Source organism: Lissotriton vulgaris, chromosome 10 (assembly GCF_964263255.1).
Source record: "Lissotriton vulgaris chromosome 10, aLisVul1.2, whole genome shotgun sequence".
Lineage (NCBI taxonomy): Eukaryota > Metazoa > Chordata > Amphibia > Caudata > Salamandridae > Lissotriton > Lissotriton vulgaris.
Genome location: NC_141698.1, coordinates 41979795 through 42005033, shown reverse-complemented (window position 1 = coordinate 42005033; position 25239 = coordinate 41979795). Strand labels below are relative to the sequence as shown.

The 25239-nt window shown below is 43.0% G+C and overlaps 1 protein-coding gene across 1 annotated transcript; it reads left to right on the top strand.

Moving 5' to 3' along the window:
* Nucleotides 1–8660: 8660 nt before the first annotated feature.
* LOC147684506 (olfactory receptor 1f45-like) lies at nucleotides 8661–9596 on the top strand. Its single transcript, XM_086939669.1, has one exon. It carries the CDS (start codon nucleotides 8661–8663, stop codon nucleotides 9594–9596), a length of 936 nt encoding a protein of 311 aa, XP_086795795.1.
* The last annotated feature ends 15643 nt before the right edge of the window (nucleotides 9597–25239 follow it).

The window sequence follows — 25239 nt, the reverse complement described above, 5'->3', positions numbered from 1 at the left end:
TTAAATCGCCTGGGGCCCGGGGCGCTGATGGCGAAGTCAGATATCGAGTCAGCGTTCCGGTTGCTCCCGGTACACCCGGACGATCAGCGTCTCCTAGGTTTTATCTTTCAGGGTTATTATTACATGGATAAGTGTATGCCGATGGGGTGCTCTATATCTTGTGCTTATTTCGAGAAATTCAGTAGTTTTCTACAATGGGTCTTCACGAGGAAGACGGGTTTCCAACATGTAATGCATTACCTTGATGATTTTCTGTTCCTTGGGGCAGCCGGGGATCCCGAATGTGGACGGGCCTTAGCCGAATTTTGTGTATTAATGAAACAGTTTGGTGTGCCATTGGCACCAGGTAAGACGGTGGGTCCTGCGACTTGCCTCGAGTTTCTGGGGATCGAGTTAGACTCCAGAGAAGGTTGTTTTCGTTTGCCACCTGACAAAGTGTCGAAGTTCAGGGCAGCCCTGCAAGTGTGTCTAAATGGATCTAAAGTTACGCTGCATCAATTACAGCAGTTGGTGGGACAGTTGAATTTTGCCCTTAGAGTTATACCGATGGCCCGCCCATTTTCTCGATCAATTGCCCAAGCTATGGTCGGCCTACATGAGGGCCATCATCGCACGAGACTATCGGCTGAGGTCCGCCAGGACGTGCGTATTTGGTTAGCATTTCTGGCGGACTTTAACGGTCGAGTCATATGGAACAAACCAGCCGTATCCTCTGAGGAGCTGGGGCTATGGACAGATTCCGCAGGTAGCATAGGTTTTGGTGCCATCTTCGGCACAAAATGGTCGGCACAAAGGTGGCCGACATGGTGGCATGACAATGGTCTGACAATTAACATTGCTTTCCTGGAACTTTTTCCAATTTTGGTTGCCCTGAGAACCTGGCCAGAAGGGTTTAAGGATCACTCTGTGATATTTTGGTCTGACAATATGACTGTGGTCGAGTGCATCAATAGTCAGGCAGCACGATGTAAAATGATTTTAAGACTGCTCAAAGAAATTGTTTTACTGTGTATGCAACTGAATGTGCTGTTCAGGGCAAAACATGTCCCAGGGGTACTGAATCAGGCGGCTGATGCACTGTCTCGTTTTCATATGCAGGCTTTCTCGGGTTTACTTCCCTCAGCGGACCCAGAGCCGGCACCCTTCCCCGAAGCTCTCTGGTCTCTCGGTGCCCCGAACTTCGTCACCTCGTGGGAGAGAGTCTAGCACCACGGACGAGGAAAGCTTACGAAGGGGCGTTTAGGTCCTATTTAGCCTTTTTGGGGACTGATAGAGAGAGGCTATGGGGCCACGAGGAATGGGTAGTGAATTTCCTGATGTCCTTACGTAGGGTTGGGAAATCTGTAGCTACGGCTCAGAGGCATCGTGCTGCTATTTCATTTGTTGCCAGGGCTCATAGTATCCAGGACCCGACGGCGTCTTTCGTTGTACAGAAAGCGCTGCGTGGGTGGCAACGCCTTGAGGGTCGCAGAGTAGATGAGAGGCGCCCGATAGGTTTGGATAGGTTGGCCCAGTTGTTGGCTACACTCCCTGCCACATGTTCATCTCAGTTTGAGGCGGTGTTGTTCCGAGCCGCTTTTACGCTAGCATTTCACGGGGCGATGCGAGTAAGCGAACTGGTGGCAAGGAACAAACAGGATGTGGCAGGGGGTTTGTGCCGAGAACATGTTCAGATCAGAGGAGAGGCAATGACGGTCTCCTTTGTCAGGTCCAAGACCGATCAAGACGGGATGGGTGACTGCATAATCATACGCAGGATTCCCGGGTCTTCCATATGCCCGGTAAAGTGTTTAGAAGATTACCTAGCACGAAGGGTGGCATTATGGGGGGGGACCTTGTTGAGACACGAGGACGCTACCCCACTGACGAAGTTTCAGTTTCAGCGGGTGCTTGCGATGTCAATTGCCGCTGCGGGCTTGAACCCGGGCGAATTTGGGACCCATTCCTTTCGGATAGGGGCTGCCACGGAAGCTACAGCCAGGGGTCTTAATGTTGAACAAGTGAAACGAGTGGGGCGTTGGTCCTCCAATTGTTATAAGAGGTATGTGCGGTTACACATGTTGTAAAGCTGTAATGACGTACTCACGCCTCTTGTTTTTGTTTGGTTTTCAGTTGCGCAAGCCTACGAGGCGGGGCGGACTTTGCAGTCGACCCAACACCGGGCCAGCGGTCAGACATCACCGGCTGTGAAAAAGGAGGTGTGGGTCGTGGGCCACTCATACGTGAGGCGTGCCGCGGACGTATTCAAAGCAGGTGACATGATTCACGTAGCTGGGGAATACGGGTACAGGGTGTCCTTCTACGGAAGAGGCGGTCTCTGTATTGACCAGTTTCAAGCATATTTTGAGGATTTGTTAGGGCGGACGAGGTCACCGCCGTCTATAGTCATAGTGCATCTAGGGGGCAATGATTTGGTCACCACCGGTAGACGACTTCTCCTGGAGGCAATGCTTTCCACGGTAAGTTGGTTGGCGAGGAGAGTTCCGGGGTGCACAATTGCGTGGTCCCATATGATCCCACGAAAGGTGTGGCGGGGGGCTATTTCTATTCCTGCTTTGAATCAGTCTGTTAGAAAGCTTAATAACAAAGTGTATAGGTTGTTCCGTTCCGGGACATTGCATTCTATTTCGCATGGCTGTATTAATGATGACAGTATGTATTCGGGGGATGGTGTGCATTTGTCTCGGGTGGGGAATGAGTTACTCATAGGAGACTTCTTAGCATGGTTAAAAACGTTGAAGCATGACCTTTAGGTAGGAGCTTTGTGGGGGGTCCGGATAGCCGGTCAACTATCCGGACCTGTGGCGGTAAGGTCATGATCGGTGAGCAGTAATTGGAAGATCCCTATGAGTGGGCGTCACCCAACACGGATGGGAGCTCTCGGGAGAGGTGGCCATTGGCACCTCAACGGGGAGTCGGTCCTGTCTAAGGAGAGGCCGCCGGAAGGAAAGGAAAGGCGGTCAAGGCCCCTTCCTGTGTAGGAGGGGTTACAGCCCCCTCCTGGGGAATTTCCCGGGGCCAGTGACGTCTGCGACGGCAGATGTGGTAAGTTGTGTGGGGTTTGGGGGGAGGTCTACGCTACCTTCTAGATACTCACACGAGTCCTCGAACGACCTTTAAGTGGCGTCGAGTTTATTGGGGCCCCCGTCAAGTCAAGGGAAATTGGTAGTTGCACTTGGGGTACGCCTCAGTGCTGTCGCTCCTCCCAAGTGGGGGGGGTATTTCTGGTTAGGGATCTTGACACCGGTTACGTGCTTGCCGTTGGCCCTTAAACGTTAGGATGTACAATTTCATTATTTCAAGAAAATGTTTTGCAGGTTGGTAGTTCGGCTAGGAGAACCTCTGTATTAGAGAATCTGTTAAGGTTAGCCAAACATCGCAATGTGGTTATGAAATTGTACATTAATATGAAACTGTTTAACGTTTAAATTTTGTTTTAATAAATACGGCCGGGGAGGGTCACTCCCTCCCTCTTCCAAAAACTTCAAGAACTGTTTCCGGTTTCCCTCCTTTGGGGATTGTGTTGAGAGGGGGTGGCGGGTATCTCAGCCATATGGAAAGGGGCGACCACTCGGTCCCCCCGAACGTATGGCAGAGTACCTCGATCCCCCCGGGAAGCCATTTTGGGCGGGAGGCGCGTCTCGGCTGGTATGCCCGAAGCGGCGTAGCCGGGGCGCGCTCTTTCCCGCCCTGGAGTGGGCTGGCCTAGACACTGACGCGGCTGGCCACGCCCTCGGGGCAGGCAGGGGCGGGTTTACGCCCGCCCTGAAGACGGATAAAAAGGGACGCAAGACCGGAAGACATCCTCTTGTTCCTGTGCTCTGAAGCTGCACCTCCTCGCTGCACGTGAGCTCGAGACGGAACGAAGAGCCAATTTTGACCCACCCACCAGCCCCTGAGGACAGCCAGTTGTTTTAAGATGGTTCGATAATTCTATTTTCGTTTACAGGTTGTGGTATTATCATGTTGATATTGAGTGTGTAATAAAGTTGGTCGATTTTATGTATGTTCTGTGATTAAAGATATTCGGTTTTTAGAGTCCGTTTATAAGCATGCTTATTCGGGTCATAGTGGCCAATGTATTGTTGGTTTAGGTAGCATTGTCGTATTTATTTGGTAGGCGGTAAGGTCATGATCGGTGAGCAGTAATTGGAAGATCCCTATGAGTGGGCGTCACCCAACACGGATGGGAGCGCTCGGGAGAGGTGGCCATTGGCCCCTCAACGGGGAGGCGGTCCTGTCTAAGGAGAGGCCGCCGGAAGGAAAGGAAAGGCGGTCAAGGCCCCTTCCTGTGTAGGAGGGGTTACAGCCCCCTCCTGGGGAATTTCCCGGGGCCAGTGACGTCTGCGACGGCAGATGTGGTAAGTTGTGTGGGGTTTGGGGGGAGGTCTACGCTACCTTCTAGATACTCACACGAGTCCTCGAACGACCTTTAAGTGGCGTCGAGTTTATTGGGGCCCCCGTCAAGTCAAGGGAAATTGGTAGTTGCACTTGGGGTACGCCTCAGTGCTGTCGCTCCTCCCAAGTGGGGGGGGTATTTCTGGTTAGGGATCTTGACACCGGTTACGACCTTGCCGTTGGCCCTTAAACGTTAGGATGTACAATTTCATTATTTCAAGAAAATGTTTTGCAGGTTGGTAGTTCGGCTAGGAGAACCTCTGTATTAGAGAATCTGTTAAGGTTAGCCAAACATCGCAATGTGGTTATGAAATTGTACATTAATATGAAACTGTTTAACGTTTAAATTTTGTTTTAATAAATACGGCCGGGGAGGGTCACTCCCTCCCTCTTCCAAAAACTTCAAGAACTGTTTCCGGTTTCCCTCCTTTGGGGATTGTGTTGAGAGGGGGTGGCGGGTATCTCAGCCATATGCTTTTTCTGGTTACAAACGGCCCGATTCTGTGATGAGGGACTTTTGTGACCATAAAAAGCTTTATACATCTGGCCCCAAGTGCCATACGGCCATATGTATGAAGCCAAATTGCAATCGCCAACGCTTAAATTAGCAGAATTTCAGCTTTTGCGATCGCAATTTAGGCAGTGTGCAATGTAGCACACAAAAACCCACTCGCAAAATAAGGAATCACAAAATTTGTGATTCCCTATTTTGCGAATGCATTGAAGGAATCCCAATTTGCAATTCCTTAAATGCAATGTAGGAAGCACCCAAGTTGTGCGATTTTGGCTTAAGGAATCACAAATTACCACCAACTTCAGGTTGGTGGTAATTTGCGATTTCTTTGAAAGATGCACTTTTTAAAAAATTTCAACGTGCCATGTGGCGCACATACATGCCCTTAGGGCATGTATGTGCGCCACATGTGCACACATGCTTATGTCAGGGGTGCAACAGGGTGTCATACTGACACCCTTGCAACCTTGAAATTGCATTCTCAATTTGTGATTCTCTAATTGGGAATTGCAAATTGAGAATGTCGTCCAGTTCATTCCTATAGACCTTCTAGCCCATAGGAAAGAATGGAAAGGTATTCCTTATTTGCGAATCACAATTCGTGATTCACAAATAAGGAATATGTAGGATTCACAAAATATTTAGAAAATCCTACATACATTGCATTTTGCGATTCTCTAATTGCGATTCCCTAAAAATTGCAATTTGAGAATTGCAAAATGCGCTTTTCATACATATGGCCCGTAGTCTCTTTAGCCACTTTTTTCATAATTACAAGAATCTGTGGAGATTGAGCAATTTTAATATACTTTTAAGCTCTAAGGCTCCTAAATCTAATGGTCCTGAAACAATCATTTTCCCAGAACATCTGATCAAATAATTTTCATAGAAATAGTCGAATTAGCTACACATGACTACATGACTAGATTTCAACAGCGCAACTAAAAGCTTGCCTCAATGCTGCAGCTAGACTCATAACGGATACAAAAAAATTTGACCACATCACTCCACATTTGAAAGTGCTCAAATGGCTACCATACGAGGCAAGAATACAGCTAAAGATTGCTTGTATTACACACAAAGCTGTTCACTACAAAACACAATTTTACCTTGTACAGAAAATTACGATTTCTGAAAGACATTAGATCTTCGAGGGGGTCCGCGGATTTCTAACTGAAACCAACATTCTTCTGAAGGAAGATGACATATGATAGAGCATTCTCAGGAGTTGCACCAAGAATTTGGAATTCACTTCCACCGAATATTAGAGGAATCACCTCTGTGTCACGATTCAAAATGAATAAACTCCTCCCTTAACTAACAGCAGACCATTCTTAGGCTCCTTCTGAGAACTACAGACAATCCTTGTTCTTTTACCTTCAGCTGCTCTAGTAGGTAAAGGTAAACAGGAGGATAGTCCTGCTAATCACAGAGCAATGAAACAGGGGACAGCACTAGTCAGCTTGTTTTAATCTATTCAGCTCTATCGGCTACAATCAACTCTGCTGGATTCCTTAATTCCCTTTGCAAGATTACATTGACGATGGCTAATAAAAGGTACCTCTATCAAGCCACATGGGTATTTGACTGGACTTGTATCATTCTAACCAGTGTGGACTCCTAGTTTTTTTAGCAGTGTATTCATTTAAATGTTAGTATGACATGAGATGTACTACTGTAACTCGAGTTGAGGCCCAGTAAGATATAATATGTATATTATTTATACATTTTAAGCTTGTGCCACTGTTAGATAAATACTTATCCCTTGCTGTAGGCTTCAAAGGCTCATACATAGACAGAAACTGATTGTTGATTGGGTCATGTGCGCACTATAGAAAACACCAAATACATAGATAAATAAATAAAATGTTATTCATTACACCTTTCGAACTGAGTTATTGTCTTCACCTAAGAAAAGCATGTCCTTCCATAATCATGAAGTTCAATCTTTTTGTTACCTTTTGCCTTTTGTATGTGATGTTATAATCGCTTGATTCTTAGTTATTCTGGATCTGATTGAACTAAGCAAACAAAATGACCAGACAACATTATGAGTACAATTGCAGTGGGTCTTTTTTCTCTCTTTCTTCTTTTGATATAGGGCCCCTACCCACTTCCATTGTTGAGATTCTAAACTTTGACTGTCTTCTAACTGAGGATGTACAACTGGCAAGCTTGTCCCCAATTTTATTTTCTCTAAATGGCATTCAACAAGACACTGATCTAACTGTAATGCTTGGACCATAAGCACTGCATTCTTAGCAAGGGAATTTACTACCTGTGGACAATATTTTAATTTCAGTCTGAAGATCCTGACACATTAAGGTTGATATATTCTCTCTGGGCCAATCCGTCTAAGTTAGCCTAATTTAATAAAGAATTTAACATGGTAATATAGCTTAATACTTCTTGATAGTCCTGTTTCAAATGTAACAATTTGTAATTAAATTAGAGGGTATGTTACTTTCTATCAATTATGTTCTGCCTTTGCGTATAAAAGGCAGAGAAGTTATACAAAAATAGAGCATTCTAACTACTGAAGGCACACTCAATTAGTAGCACTACCAACTAAACATGCCAAATCAAATGCCAGTTTGATGTTATGATCTGGAAATGACAATGAATAGCATAAACATATGAGAAGTTCTTTACATCTGCCTGTGTATCTCTTAGGAGGTATTGGCGTTATGGTGATATGGTGGGTATAGTTTGAGATATATATGAGAGTAGGATTGTAAACTTTTGCTCTACGCACCTATTTATTGTATGAACATGATTAATTCTGATTGGACGTCCATATTCTTACACCCAACCAAATGTATGTCCTGCTGTGATTTGGATACGATCTACAAACTAAGCTTGAGAACTAACTAGAACCCAGGTTGTATAACAATGTTGCTTATGTAATTCACCAGGACACACTAATGCTGTGCCGAGAGGTCTTGTCCTTTATTAGAAAACAGGGACCAATTTATGAGTAAATGGATATGGCACAACTTTGAAAATGTCTTCTAAGTGTGTTGATTTCTTCATGCATTTAAGGCAGTAGGGCCTTAAAGGCTCTGTCACAATCTTGATCTGTGCTTGTGTCTCCTAGTTGGGACCATGTCTCTGACTTTAACAAATTATTTGGCACCAAAACAAGAAAAATCCAATCAGTATAACCAGAGTTATGAACTTTTAAAATGTAAAGTAAAAACTAGCACCTAAAAGATCAAATCGCCAACTGTAGACAACTAGTCGCATGAGACTGGGTCAAAGTAAAAAAAAATGGGTGAGTGTGAGTTAGATACAAAAAGTGTGTTGTGCTGCCCCGGTTGGCAATTACCTTGAGATATAAAAGAAACTTAGACAAAAATGCTCTTGAGAAGGTAAAGTTCAGAATTGTGTCTATGAAAGGAACAATGTATCTGGGATGAAGGCCATCAAAATCATTGTCAAAATAAAAAGATTCATTTTTTAGAAGAGTGGTTTGTACTGATTTTGTAGTGCACTGAAACTGTACCCTTTCACCAAAGTTTAATGAGGAGTAGTGATTTAAATAAATGAAGCCCCACTTGTCCTAATAAAGCATAAAATATTTCTTTGAAACTCCAGTGAAAATGTAAATTATTTGCAGATTATATGTTTAATAAAACATTTTGAAATGCCATGAATACATTTATTTATCCTATGAAATTGATGGAAGATATAACTTTTGTGCCCTACAGAGCTAATTAACTCATGACCTATCTGGCAGCTCTCAAAAATGGAAACCAAAAATGGGACTTCAGAGGTCAAATTCTTCCTTGTTGGCTTCTCAGACTTTCCAAACCATAGAGCCCTACTTTGCACATTGTTTCTGACAGTGTACATCATGACCATAGGAGGCAATGGTTTAATCATTACCATTGTCCAAGCCAACTCTGTTCTTCATAAACCCATGTACTTCTTCCTTGAAAATCTCTCATTTGTGGACATGTGTTTGATTTCATGCACCATACCCAAATTATTAGTCAACCTTGTACTCAACCAGACCAATATTACCTTATCTGAATGCCTTGCCCAAATGTCGTTTCTTCTCACTGTTGGGAGTACAGAGTTCTTTCTCTTGGCTTCAATGGCATATGATCGCTATGTTGCCATCTGCAGGCCATTGCACTATGCTATGCTTATGAGAAGAAAGATTTGCATAATGTTGGTGATTGTGTCTTGGGTGTTCGCCAATCTGCACTCCTTACTTCACACCACGATGATGTCCCGAATGTCTTTCTGTGGGGATGTTGTCATCAATCACTTCTTCTGTGATCTACCACCACTCTTGAAGCTGTCTTGCTCTGACAACTCTGCCCATGAGATAGTTATCTTTACAGAAGGGCCACTCGTGGTTATGGGACCCTTTCTCTTCACTTTGATCTCTTATGTCCGAATCATCTCAACCATCTTGAGGATCCCATCAGCAGAGGAGAGGGCTAGGGCCTTCTCTACCTGCTCATCTCACCTAATTGTGGTCACCTTGTTCTATGGAACAGACATCTTCATTTACTTCCGTCCAGTGTCTAGCTCTTCGTTGGAATACAACCGGATTGTCAGTGTCATGTACACTGTTGTGACTCCACTGCTTAACCCTTTCATCTACACTTTGAGGAACAGTGAGTTTAAGAATGCCTTCAAGAAAGCCACACAGAGAAATGCCATTGCTTAATCTAACCTAAGTGTGTTATTCTCTTATATGGTTGAGGAAAAATGTTTTGTGGGAGAATACTTAAGTACTAAACGGAAAGAAAATAGAACTTTGTGCACTGATAGTTTAGATTGGGTGGATGGGTGAATGAGTGGATGGACTGGATGGATGGATGGACCTCCAGGCAGGGAAAACAGGCAGACAGCAAGATGGAAGGATGGATGAATGGATAGATGGATGAATGAATGGACAGATAGATAGACAGATAAAAAGACAGCAGCTTGGTGGTTTGATGGATTGCTGGGTAGGAAGGTAGAGAATACAGTTAAAAAGCCATATGATTGGTGAAAAGATGGATGGATGGATTTGTGCATATGTGGGTAGGTTAATCGAATGTAAGAGAAGATGCATGAAACTCTATATGTAAAGGTGAATGTGCCGTCACACAGACGTATAAACACAGAACTGTGACTGTAATTGCAGGAATTGAATCTAGGAAAGAAATTAAAGTAAATAGCTTTCAATTTAGTTCTTTTTATTACAGCTTTGAAGAACAAAAGTAAGAATTCACCAAGCATTCATGGAGCTGAGGACTGGGTGATGGATTTCTAGGAAAGGGAAGATATATCAAATGAAGGTACAAGGGGAACATAGTGAAGGAGTAGATACTTTTCAACAGTAATGAGAGGGATGAATAGGTGCAATGACGCTACCAGTGGTAATTTTAATTGGACGGTATGTTTGCTCATTGTCTCCGTTGCCTAAGTTTGTCAATGAAAGGGACCGGAAGGGCAGATTCCACAAAAATTCCATGTGTGGTTATTCCAACTAGCATTCTGATACACACCTTTGCCAATATCCATGCAAATCACTCTTCAATGTTCATATCTTTTACGGTACTGTTAATGTCGACTCCACTTTTTATGGTTCTTTTTTTTGCAATTTTGTATAGCGTGGACCAAAGCTATTTGAGCGCTCTACATGAGCGCTAGTTAAATTACACAAGAACACATTTATTAGGGTCGAGTCAGCAAGAGCATATGTTAGCGCATGCATCACGCTTGCGAGAAACTCTTGTATACAAAAAGAGTTTGGAGCCCGCCCATTGCTTACCCATTTTTTTGGTTTGCGTGAGACTCTTTTTTAGGTCGTTGTTATTCAGCAGTGAAGGTCTAACATTATTTCTATTCCTCTCTGTGGAGCAGGGACCAAGCACTGATTTATTCAACTTAATCCTTGCCCATCAGCCGTTCCTGCCATGATTGAGGGACTATTTTGTTCTTTTTAACTTCCAGTGCTCTGCAAATGAAAGGCGTGTAGCTGGTGAAAACGTGCCCAGCTGGAAAAACAAAATTGCAAAGTTTTATTTTCTATAGTCAACTTTCCTTTATTCTGTCTAGTCTTCTTTCCCCACTTTGCACTCATGTTTCTATTGTTTTTGCTCATGGGTGCTGTTCTCGCAAGATGAGGATTATCCTTACGAAAAGCGACATCGCTTTTTCTTATGTGTAGATTCTGAAATAATGTATTACACATAATCATACAGTGCATCCCAATCCACCCCACTCCAATCTGCCCCACTCACATCCATGCCAATCCACCCCACCTTACCCCACACCAATCTGTCCCACTCAAACCAATCCACCCCAGACCAATTGAATTGAAACATTCACGCCAAACCAATCCACTCCAATTAACCAAACTCCAATCATCCCAACCCATCCCAATCTGCCCCACTCCAGTCCAAAACAATCTGCCACAATCCAATCTTCCCCACTCCAATCTGACCCACTCCAATTCACAACAATCTGCCCCTGTCATGCCCCTTAGGTTAGTTCCATCATTTATATACCGATTGCACACATTGCGTCCCATCCACATGACATACCTGTCTTACACAGGTGACCTTTTACCCAGTAGTTTACTTCTGTCTCTCCTACATCGGGCTCTTGGTACCATATCTTAATCCCTGTAACTGACACAAAACATGTCCTCGGGCACGGTAGATTTATTCTGTACATGGGTCACCACTTTTTTCATTCATGGCCAACACCAGCTGCATATGCTCATGTTTGTTCAAAAAAGGATTAGCAGGGGATGATCGAATGTTTTCCAAACATATCGATTGTAGAAATACCCCATAGTGACCACTTTAGTATAAAATACTCTCACTCCCCCTTACCAAGGCAGAGGAGAATTCCTTCCAAGCTGTATGAAGACTCTGCAGGCTGATTCTTTGACAAGCAGAGATCTGACATCCCTTGCGGGATGCCATCTTCGATGCAAAGACAGGGTTCTTCATTCAGAACCATCAGGTGAGGGGTTAGCACTTCCCTGGGGAATCCTTGGCTCCATAACATTCCATTAGTACATATCCTAACACTTACACATACATGCTTCACCTACACCTCTAGGCTATGTACGGTCCAATACGCATCATAGGAGTACGCCAATGCTATTGCTTTATGTAATATGCTTTTATTTATCTTATTAGCACTATGGTAGAAATGTATCTACTTTTTACGATATTGGTACTAGCGATTACATTTGTCATTTCCTGTCGTTGGATACTGGACTGACGCTTGACCAATAAATACTTATTGAAACCATTCCAATCGTCATCCTATGTATTCTGAGAAAAGCAAGCATGAGTGACTGGGAGAAAGGATCTAAGTTGTTCTTTATCAGTAGGCGATGGAGCATTTTTGATTGCATTAATTAAGTTTTGTTTTGGTTTGACACCCTCAGCAGACAAGGTGTGTCCCAGATATTCAATTTCCGATACTGCAAACTTGCATTTTTCAGAAGCAACAGTTAACCCAGCTATTTGTAACTTTGATAACACACCATGTCATGATCCGCTTCACATTAGTCCATGATGTACTTACAAATACCTCTTAAATATTAAACGAATGTCTTTGGAGAATGAAACCGGAAATAATTTCCTTAATCGGAAAGTTGATTATACTCCTGAAGTTTAAATAATGTCAATCGCCGTAGAAATTGTCGAAATCAGCTTTTTAAAAAAATAATACCAGAAAGGGTGCGTTTCTCCCTTGTCGCCACTTTTAAAAAGTGGAAAACACACGAAAAGATACTTTCTTCAGAGCTTTAATGAAGGAGTAAATGCATCACGAAGAGTACATCTGCCCAGGTAGAAATCCAGTTCCTAAGTGTCCCTCAACCCCTTTCGAATCCTCTTCCCCGCGCCCGCTACATTTCAATTACAAACAACATGAAGCACGCGCCTTAGCACGCGACAATAATAATAACTAAAAGCTAAACTAAGATGCAACACAAGGTATTCGCAGGAGTCTGTAGAATCAGTCAGAAGTTCAGTAACAAGGAGGTTGGAGCGGTAGATGCAGGCAATGCTGCCCCCTTTTTTATAGGATTGCCTGTCCTGCATTAGATAATGTAATTGGGTGGGATTAAGAGGTCTAGGCAGGGCGATGAGGATTCATTGAGCCAAGATTCAGTCAAGACCGCTAAGTCTGATTTTTGGCTCAGGATGAGATCGGCGATGTTGGAGGCATGCTTTACTGCTGAGTGGCAGTTAATTAAGAGGCCTGATAGTGGGGGGTCGGAGTGAGTCTCTAGAGTAGGGGCAAAGATGGGTACTAGTGCTAGGTTGCTGTTGATCACTCCTCTGTCACGGAGGGTAGCTGATCTGTTGGGGTTGGATGCAACAGTGTGGCTAGGGTGTTTGTCACTCAGATCTGGGGGGTATGGGCTAATCAGGGCCAAATCGTAGCTAATGAGGAAGTCTGTTATTCTTCACCCGTGAGGTCTAGAGGGCTAGGCGTTGTGAGGGACGGTTTGTAGGTACGGAGGAGAGCTAGAGTTTCCTCATCAGAGAGATGGCACAGGTGTCTCAGGGATAGCGGTAAAGGGTGCGCGGGAGGCTGGGCAGAAGAGGGGGGAGTACAGTTCTGCAAGAGCTTGAAGTTCAAGACGGAGAGTTCTGTGAGGTGCAGGAGGTTTTCTACATCCAGAATGGAGTTGTGGATGCTAAGGGTTAGTTTTGTAGCTCTGCGGTGGAGATGATCTAAATCCCAAAAGGAGAGATGCTCTGGGGGGCAGGGGGCCGGAGGAGTGGGAGGAGGAGTGGAAGTGTTTCTGATGGGATGTGCTGGTAGCCTAGTAGTGAGGCTGAGTCAAGCAGTGTCATGAGCCCTTGCCTGAGTTTCAGTGTCCCTATGAGAGGGGAGATTTTGCAGGCAGGAGGTTAGAGGTATGGTACCGCCTCTGGTGGCAGGAGCTGGTAGCATGGTGGAGGGGCTGGGTCGGCTAAAGTCGAGAGTCCTAGGTGGAGTTTCCAAAACCGTGAGAGAGGGAAGAAGTTGCGGGCTAGAGTCAATAGACCTAAGAGGAGTTTCAGACACCATGAGAGAGGGAACAGCTTGTAGGAGGGAGGTAAGAGGTTTGGGCACACATCAGTTGGTATGTGTTGGTGGCCTGTTGTTGGGGCTCGGTTGACCAGTGTCAGGAGCCCTAGGAAGGGAAACAACACTTACAACGCAACTTTTACAACGCACTACCTTTACAACGAAACTATTACAACGCAACATCCATTACAACGCATTCCATTTAAACGCAACCATTACAACGCATGTTACTACAATGCATACCACTACAAGGCGTACCTTTACAACGCAGTCATTACAACGCATAAAATTACAACGCATACCTACACTATACAACACTTACCCTACTGTTGCACCCCTTGGATTTAGAATAGTAATTTTAACCCCTACACTATCCAACACTTACCCTACTGTTGCACCCCCGGAGTTAGAATAGTTATTTTAACCCCTACACTATCCAACACTTACCCTACTGTTGCACCCCCTGGAGTTAGAATAGTAATTTTTACCCCTACACTATCCAACACTTACCCTACTGTTGCACCCCCTGGAGTTAGAATAGTAATTTTTAGCCCTACTCTATCCAATACTTACCTTACATGTAATGTAATAGTATGCGTTGTAATGGTATGCGTTACAAGTGTAGTATGCGTTGTAGTGGAATGCGTTGTAAAGGTAGTTTCAAATATTTTGTTGTAATGGCATGCGTTGTAATGGAATGCGTTGTAATGAATGTTGCGGTGTAAAAAATGCCTTATAAAGGTATGTGATGTAAAAGTGTGCGTTGTAATGACATACATCCCCCTAGGAAGGATGGTTTGTGACTGTTTTTTTGTACCCATGGCAGATTGGGCGAGGGATGGTGCAGCAGGAGCGTGGATGGAGGTAGATTGTGTACTTCATTTTTAAGAAGGGTGAAGAGGTCCGCAAATTTATTGAGGACTTTAGGTGGAGCTTGGATCATGATGGTGAGGTCGGCACAAAGGTTTGCTGAAAATGCGGTTCTGAGTTATAGCCATATGGAATGTTCTGTGTACCTTAAGGAGGTCTGAGAAGGCTTTGCGCGGTAGGGGTTTTTTCCCGGAGTGGAAGATGAGGTCATTAATGATTGTACCCTTGTCCGTGCTGAATCGCAAATCGGAGACTAGGGTCTCAGGATGACTTTTTAGGATGGAATGTTTAAAGGATTTAGCTGCATTTTTGGAGAGATTAGCAGGACATCCCTATGGGGATCAAGCAAGGTCCTGCCATGCTGGGGAGAAGGGGGAGGCTTCCGCCAAGGAGGTCCACAGAAATGTCGGGCTCTGGCCATGAGGAACAAGTTTCGGGGACTACGCAGGAAGACCGCAGTCTAGCAGACAGTCCCGGAGTACGGGAGCAGCAAAATATCCAGAGGCTGGATGGAGTGCGAGAGAGAAGGGTGCCTTAGGGGAGCATGATGTCATTGTACCTCACAATGGATCTTTTGAGGAAAGTCAGGGAAGGATCAAGTTTTTTTGTACTTTCTAAAGATTTTACGTGTCCTCATGTCTCTGTTATGGCAGCCTGCCACCCTTTTATTTCCGCATGTCATCATCTGAACCCTCTGTAATATAATGAATTCTGTAGAAAACAGAGCAGTGAAGCGTGCATTGGTCACGCCTTTTTTTTATAAAAAGAAGAAATTCGAAAGCCAGCCACCACAAGATTGAGTTTTAAAAGATACATGATTAAAGCAAAAGTCAGTGCTGCTGAAATGGAACGTCCGCCGTGACAATTCTCTGATATGTAACCTGACCATATTCACTCCTTGGCAGAAGGTAAATAGTTGAGCCCATAGTCATAGTGTAACACAACGTTGTAGAAAACAGACATGCATGTTGTGCTGCTGTAAGACTCACATAGGAGGAATATGTCACTCCTCCGTATCGTGAAAGAAATGTGATATTACACTGTCCAGCTGTGCATTTATAATTCCAATGCTTACAAGAACATGCTCGCATTTCCTAAATCAGATTACAAGAAGGCTCTTTCTTGTCTCGCATTACCAGAGATCTAGGCCTTTGCCGAATGATCCTGAAAGGTGTCTATTTATACACTGAGAGGTCGGAGCTAGAGAGGAGAGATGGATGCGATGAATCAATAAGTGTGTTTTTATACAAACACACACACATTCCATTGAAGACATGAAAAATATGCAGTGTGAGATAACTTTTCAAACTTGAGAATGTGTAGGCGGCAGACTGACTCACCTGAGGCCTGGCCTGCGGCAGAAGACCAGGCAAGGTTAGAATTGGCAATCATTAAATTAAGGCCGCACCAGTCTGTCCTGGGCCGCATGGTCCCTCAGCCCCCTCTCCTCACTCGCACTTTAAATTGCGCACCATTTAATGTATGATGAGGCGGCCGCGCTTGCAACTACAGCAAGCGTAGCGTTAGTTATGTAACTCCCAGCATCCTACTGTACTAGGCAAAAAATTTAGTGTTGGTTACCCGATCTGATAAACACTGGAACATGGGGTTTTCACGGTGATAATCAGTATTTGGGCATTTGAGAGATGTTGTACACTGTTTTGTCAACTGTATTCAATTGTACGCATGATGGCTACCATTTTACTAGCATTTCAGAATGCCTATATTGGTTATGGAGTCAAAGCAAAATGGAAAGGTTGTAGACCTTACTGGTTTATTGGAAAAAGTTATGTCTATAGTTTTAACCTGTTTATTATTAAAAAGATATGACAAAGACAGAAGGCTTCAAATGCTAGTGTGAAAAACCTGCATTGATTTTAGTGGGCTTTTTATGACAAATTGTTAAAGCGGTATGTAGGTATTATGTGTGATGGACTGTCACAGATATGAGGCAAGTGTTTTGGTGTGTGTGATTCTGTAATAAATTGGGTTACTGGTTGAGGGGTCTGAAACCCTACTCAAGCAGCAACGGACAATCCTTGTCAGGGTGAAACAACAGCAAACCCCACATTAACATGTGCTTAACCCTCTGGTAGCTTGGCACAAAAGTAGTCACGCATAACTTAGATGCAAAATATAAAGTATTTATGCAGCACTTCAAACTCTAATAAGGTGAAAACACAGCACAAGAAAAATTCCACACATATTTAGAAAAATTTAGTATATTTTAATCAATTATTTGACACCAAAACAAGAACAAATCTAATTAATAGAATTAGAGATATGGACTTTTAAGGACCAGTAAAAATTCACAAGTTCAGGACATCTGCTTTTGAGCATGAGCAAGATGCAGGGACCCAGTTAAACCTGCTGAACAAAGCACCTTAAAACCTGGTTGTGGAGTGCTGCGAGGTCCTGCATTGAGGATGCATCATGCAGCGGCAGTTTGCAAGGAACTGCAGGTCTGAAACATGAGGCCCTGTGTCGTGGATGCATTGCACAGCAGTGCTTCCTATAAAGAGATGCGAGGGGATGAATTATGCTGCGTCGGTTCTGCTGAGACCACAGCTGGGCTGGCAGAGCACCTTCGGGCTAACTTCTAAGGTTCCAGGACTGAGGTAGCTCTACTTGAAGGGTCAGGATTCACAGCAGGCAGAGTCCATTTGCAGTGGATAGGGTTGTCTGAGCCTTTTCTGTCACTGAGGCTTTGTTCATGAGGCCAGCCAACTGGGCCTTGGAGCCCTCTGGTGGTCCTGGGTACAATATGCAGGTCTACTCCTTCTCGCAGCAGGGCAACAGAGAAGGGCAGAAGAGAAGGGCAGCAGATCAATGATTCTTGCAGCACAACTGTCTTTCTCTGAGTCTTCCACAGGTCCAGAAATTAACTGAATAGTTTTGTCTGGGGGTCCAATATTTATACCTGGTGCCAGCTTTGAAGAGGGAGAAGCTTCTGGAGTTTCTGCCTAAAGAAGTGTATGGAATTCCCTTCCTCCATGCCTTGGACCCGGCTTGTCTAAGGCACTAAAGACTAGGGCAAAACCCCATGTGAAAGTGCTGGGGCACTGTCTTTGTACCATGCAAGTGTGGTAGGTGACAGTTCCGCTCGCCCCTATCAAGTCAAAGATGACGTATCCTGCCAACATCTATTCCCACTTTGTCTCACTGTCTGGGAGTGATACACAAAGACCAACTGCCAGCTACACCTAGTCATGTGGCCCAGGATACAGGCTGTAGGCACCAAATAGTTGGGACTAGAAAATGGCAACTTTCTGAAAGTGGCATTTTGAGACTGTAACTTAAAATATGACTTTAGCTTTTAAGAGGATTTTAAGTTACTATTCGTTAAAGACTAAACTTGACTTTCCTACTTGCTCCCCATTGAAATTTTTCACTCATAAATTTAACAAGGTATCCCAATGTTATTTAAAAGTTTTTCACTACCAGGATATGTAAAAGTAAAAAATACATGTCCAACTTTTTAAATACACAGTCCCCTGTACGGATTGTTTAGGTCCTACCTTAAGGGTGCCTTATATACATTAAAAAGGAAGGTTTAGGGCTGGGAAAATATTAATTATATTAGATCGAAATATTGGTAGAAAACAGCAAACACAGGTTGCAAAGCAAAGCCTAACATTTGTTTAAAAGTCTACTTAAGTGGGAGACACAACAAGTCCTGCAGTCTCACTGGCAGCATTTGACTTACAGGCCCTAGGTCCACGTAGCACCACTTTCCCATGGACTTACAAGTAAATTAAATGGGTCACTTGTACGTACCCCATGTTTAAGGTAGACAGCACAAACACTTTATCACTTGTTAGCAGTGGTAAAGTCCTAAGGCCAGCGAAAACGGAGTTGGCAAAAACCGGACGATTACAGGTAAAAAGGAAACCCACACCAAGAAAGTCGGGTCCATCAGATCCACTCCAAAAAACCCTGAGGTTACAAGATTTCCACTATTATAACTCTCAATAAGCCCTTTAAGGAGGGATTTAAAATTGTTTATCCAGCTGTACATGTGCAGATATTTCTAATTGTATTACAGTATACCTGATAGGTACTTTGTCGGAAAACTTGTACTCAAAATTGTGGGTTCTGAGGTGGTTATGCTAAGCTGCTAAATATAACGGCCATATTCCTGTTTGGTACACTGGTAAACAATATGTTAGATGTCATAGGTCAGATCTATGTATTATGAGAACAAATGACAAATACATTAGGTCTGGGCTATTTATTACGAAACAAGCATGTTCACAGCAAAAATCCTTTAAGGGTAGGTTTTTATAGCACTGTGGTAGAAGATATGTACTGCAATCTTTATTACTTAAATCCCTTCAGAAAGACTGACAGGCTTAGTTGTGTGCCAGAATCATACAACTAAATAAATGAGTAAATAATCTAAAAAAGCAAACACACATATAAATTCACATACATAGAGGGCCTTTAAGTCATCACTCCTTTTTGAATGGTCTGTATGAGTGCAGTTTGTGCTCTGCTTCCATCCATGGTAGCATACGGCATTGGGCAATAGGTCAACCCAATTTCAGTCATTGATTTTCTTGCCAAGTGACAGATACATTTTTTCTGATCACATGTGCACTTCTTCAAAAAGGTGTGTGCTTCAATGCCAGGGTTGTTGAGCCAGTATTTTAGTTTTTCTTCTTACCTCTTATAGGTCACCTTTCGTTTATTTCTTTTTTCTCCTTTGTTTGAATTTTTAGACGATACTTCAGCTCCCATGGGCTACAAATGTCTAGCTCATTTCATCTGCAGTGTACCACATCCTGCTCATCCACTGCAGCCATGCCAGGAGACCATGATGGAATAGTATTTTAAATGGCATAGCTTTCCTTACCATTTCAAGATGGCCAACACATTGTTTCTAAACCCAGAGGCCATGCTTAAACTGATGTACAATGCCATTGCAAGATGGCTGCCCACTGATGCGTTTAATTTTATTTGTTATTGTAAGCATAGTGTGTTTTGTGGTTGTGTGAGTGGATGAATGCAAGAATAAGTTATTGGGTGGATGAACGGATGCATGAGGGCCAGCATTAGTGACAAAGTAATGTGTGAGGACATATTGAGTGCCTAAAGCCATCAATGAATGAAGAGGCGCTTTCATTTACAAGCCAGGCCTATTGCCTCTGCCTGTGCATGCTAAAGTTGCCTTTATAAAGAGTTTAAGTAACATAGTAACATAAGCTGTCTGTCTGGTTTGGGTGCTTGATCAGTTCGTTTCTTATTCTTGCCCCATAAAAACTAACAGGAAAAAGCATGAAACAACTAAAAGCCTTATTACTTAAAACATCACTTGGAAAATTGTCATATCAATGAATGTTTTTACTTTTATTTTTTTATTGAAAGCTTTAGGTGGACACAGTTAGGTGGCTGCATTTCTTTTTTTGTGGCATATGTTTGGTTTGTTGTTCTTGCTTGCAGTAAAATATGTGCCAGCCTACCAGGTATCCAGACATATTGGTTTGCCCAATTTTTGTTTAACAAGGAAAACCATTGTCTAGTTGATCATTTGCCTTCCCACAAAACTCTTTGGTGTGCCCGTGTCCTTCACGTGCGGCTGAATATTCCAGGCATGCATGTAGTCATTCATGGAGGTATAGGAATGCCGTAGATATTGCATTTGAATACTTCCAGAGACATAGGTCTATTTGTGTGGATATCGTTTTCATTCATGGTCATCTTACACTCCCCTAGGAGCACCCTCTTTCTCTCCCCACAGTGTCTGCAAAAATGTGTGCAAACTTACAGCAACTTGAGGAAGTGCAGCGTACATTGGCACATTCGGAACATATTAATGAGAGGGTTGGATCACGGTTGCATATCGCAATGTGGTACATGCGTGATGCAAACCTCTAAGTCATATTTTTGAAGCTGTGCACAGCCGCTTCCCGTGGCTTCAAGTGACTTCAAATATTTGGAGTAATGCAACTCAGCACAAATTGCTGCGTTGTGTTACTGTGCTCTGGGAAATCGTTCAAGGGGTGTTGTATGCGTGTCCCTACGCAACTCTCATGGATTTTGACGCATCCCGAGATTTACAAGAAGTTGTATACCTGGGAACGTGTCAAAATCTTACACCTGCCCAGGCGAGGCAAAACGGAGAGAAATCTCCTATGCATTCAGCAGCACACATAGAAAGAGGAATGTGCCTCGCAGGATTGTTTTTGATCTCTAAGATGCCCCTTTCTGCACAAAATCAATCCTACATGCAACAAGGGTGCCTGCATTGGTGCTAGGGTGCCACAGGGGGAAAGGACAGGAATGAGTCATATTGCCCTAAATGCAGTGCATTCCAACCCTTTCCCTGTCACGCGGTGCAGCACGGCAAGGTGAATTGCTGTGCTGCACTGTGTGACATTCTCGTAAATATGCCCCTCAGTTTCTGATATTGTGAATCAGGATCTGAGGTTAGTGTGCAAGTCGAACAGTGTTTGCCTGTTTTGTGTATGGAAATACCTTCGTAAATATCTCAAACTTTGCAAAAATAATCAGCTTATAATATTTGTGTCCTCATCAAATATCTTGCAAATATGCTTGGCAATTTGGCAAATTGTACCTTTAAAATACTTCTGGGCTTCTTTTAACACAAAAACATTCATTTCATGAATCAAATACACGAGCATCAATAGTTGGGTGAAACCTCTATGTGTTGACCACAACCATCCTGACAATAACAAATAGGAAATTCGTCAGCTCCTACACCAATAGACAAACAAATCAAGCATGTGTCTTAAATAGGCTGAGAAATATTGACATTCTGCAGTTTTCCAGCTTCACGCAAGCTTACTGCCGGTGGAATTTCTACAAAACCTCCGCTTTAATTAATTTCTCTAAGTTAAACAATAACTGAAAAAAGCAGTAAAACAATAAAATCAAAATTGTGACTAACAGGGCATGCAGAATATTTTTTTGAAAAAACATGATTTACAATAGCATTCTACAATGACGATGAGGCTCCTTATTTTCTCTTTCATGATGCAACCTGAGGAAATAATATAGCCTTCATACGTTAATAATGCACTTTTATGAAGCTCCTCCCAAGGGTGTTGGGTAGAGCATGATCGACCATCATTCCAGCTCAGTCAAAGAGCAGACTAAAGTGGCAGGTGCTGAGGGAGGATGAGGGGGAATTTATTCACCACTGTGAGCGGTGCTTTATTTCTGCCAGTGGTTCCAGGTGGCTGGTACAGTAACTCATATTTGGAAACCAGAACTTAATTTTCATCTCAAACTTTGATCCTGAGGAAGAAATGGAGAAAGATGGAGGAAGATAGGGATATGAAAACAATGTCAAAGGGAACAAGAGTGAGGTAAACAGACAGGAAGTGTCATGAGGTGGTGTCAAGTCTAGACAGCTTTGGATCATTAGCCCTGTAATTTGGCAGTACCAGAAGAGGGCTTTTAGGAAAACCTTGAGTCCCTGCACTTATTTCTCAACAAATCAACCACTAATTGTGAGTCTACAGAGGTCAGTGCTAATGACTGACTAAAACAAAAATCCTATGTAAACTCCCTAAAGGCAGCTCATCAAATATTGCTTTTTCTCACATAATGAATTCCAAAACATGGTGTTGCGTGTTTCTAGCATGTCCCATAGTAATTTTCCCTATGTTAGCCTCATTGTGCACATTGAAGGCAGCTTTTATTTTGCACATGTAACTATATAAGATGCTTGTCTTTGTGCCACATTGAATTTTCACACAGAATCTGCATATGTTTTCGTATTGTATTATTTCCTTGGGATTCAGTCTGAACACCCTAAACAAGGTCATACAACATTGACCCTTGTTATTCTCTCTGGTCAGACACTAGCACCTTGACATAATAAGAGAATGCAACTGCTGCTTGTGAGCACATGTGTCTTGGCATATAACTGAAGACAGGGGTGCTGAAAAAACCCACACTTAGCGAAGGTCCTGAAACAAGAGGGCTGCTTCAGCTGAGATGTAGAGCATCAACCTATGTATGCTAAGGTACGGGATCCACCACTAATTCCAGAAATCTATAATATGTAATCATTTTTAGGTGATTCTGTTTTATAACATGACAGGGCTTTTTATGGTATATGGTTTGTTAACCATGCTAATGATATTTTGAAAGGCATTTGTTCTCTAATTGTTGCACAAATACTGCATCTTAGAGCATAAAAGTTTAAATAAATATGGTAATCTTCTTTCATGTCTCTTCTTTATCTTATTGTGTACAAGAATGAGTGAGAAAGAGAAAGGTTGTGTCCTATTACCGCGATCCCTGAGAGGGTCGAGAGTGTTGTGTTCTGATTTGCCAACTTACTTGTTTCTCTAGAAAGGTTAGGAGGGCAAGATAGACACTATAGCTAGTCGGACTCAGGTTTATAGACACTGAGGTGGTATTGTGACTCAGTCCCTATATGCTGATGTTCTATGGTCCCATGCAAAGTTATGTTCCTGAGCAGAATCCCTGCAACAATTGCACAGAGAGTTTTTCAGTCAACATTGGAAAAATATGCCCCAGTTCGTCATTGTTTTGCCAAGATATTTTTTTTAAATTGTTTGTGGGTCTACTTTTAATTGCCATTGTCTTCAATTTACTAGTTATTTGTGCACTGCATGCCTCATAGCTCATCAAGGCAAGCAAGCCATACATGAATACATTAATGCCGTTCCATACAGTTACAGTGCAATGACATACATCAACATCTCATGGCAAGAAAAATATCACGCTATATCTCGCACCCTGGAGTTTCTACAGACCCTAAAGCTCTGGATATTGAAACTCCATCTATGGGGGAACCTTTACCGTGTCTCCGGAAACCACAGGCATTACATCCCCATTCTTGCCATTCTTAGCCTCCCACCCACCCACAGACACTCAAGGGATGTAGTTCAAGGTGGGGCATGTACACCAATCACATTTCATTGAAATACAGAAAAACAACCCCAGCTTCATCGTTAATAGGCTCCGTGATGAGATATACATTGCTCCAGAACAACCTCATAAAGGCTACAGGATGGTGTATAGCATTCACTCCAACCCTAGGTCCGGAAGGTGTTAGTGTGAGACTTAGTCAAAGAATGCAAAGCCACTGTACGCATGCTGCGATGAGACACAGATGAGCAGCTTCAGCCCCACGACACATGTTCTACAAGGTGAAATATAGGCACACAGACTCTTATCTAGTTCTGACACAGGCTCTGTGATGAGAACCAGGTAACTTGACACCTCTCACAGGCTACTAAGTGACACACCAGAACAGGTTCCCACAAGAATAAAAGAGTGAGACTTGCCAACCACTCAAGCTTCACACAGGGTAAAGGGAGAAAATAACTCAATTTATGGATTTTTTGGGTGAATTCTACAAGGAGGCACTACATAGGGGTTTATCTATGCTATTCTAGGACACTTAGATGGAAAACCTATGTGTGGAAAAACATATATGGTGCCCTGATACTGGCAGAAGCTATCAGTCATTCCCCTAGTGGCATGACAGTGTCAGCATTTCCCCCTGATCTTTGTAGCCACAGGGACAACCACACTCTATCACTAGAGGGATTCCTGGTATTCCCCATAATCAGTACAATGGGTACTCAGTATGCCATGGAAAGTTGGCCTCACAAAGAGTCGTGAAACTCCAGGTAGCTGTGATGAGCAATCAAGCCCTAGTTCAAAGTAGGTGGTGTAGGGCTGAGTTTGCCTACATTACAGCAACATTATCACAACTGCAACAAATATGGGACTGGCCCGGCAACATTTTAACATTTTGTAAAGACGCACCATTACAAAAGTATCTTATATAGAAATATGAATTTTGGGCACTACAATTACAATATTTTCTCAATATATAGAAGAATGAATTTTGTACAGTAAAAAAATTAGAGTAAAACAGTAAAAAACATGCATATGAAATACACAATGAAAGTGTAATTTAGTAACAGTGCAGAGGTACAGTGATAAAGCAAGGTTCTTAAATTTACACGTTGTATGCTATTTGTTATCCCTAAATGATCTCCAACACCAGAAAACTCCTGAAAAAGAACACAGTGTAGCAAATTGTGTCAATGCATAAACTGCCGTCCCTCGCCACATAACTGAGTAAATCATAATGTAATGTGGAGGGTCTTCAGACTCTAGGCAACATTTTATGGCTTTCTATGAGATTTACAAACCTTTCTCATATCTGAGCCTACTTACTTTGCACACTGAAATTTACGTTGACTAAAATGGAACTTAGTGGCAGCTCTATGAAGCCACAACACAGAAACCTTGGGTCTCAATGTATCTCTTTGGTTAGGAGTTAGGGATAGTCAGTTGCTACAAAATGGCTAAAAAATTGGGCTCCTAAAGACTCTGAGTCAGAGGTTTCACACTTGGTACAATCAGTCTGATGATTACCTTGTTTGGTTCAC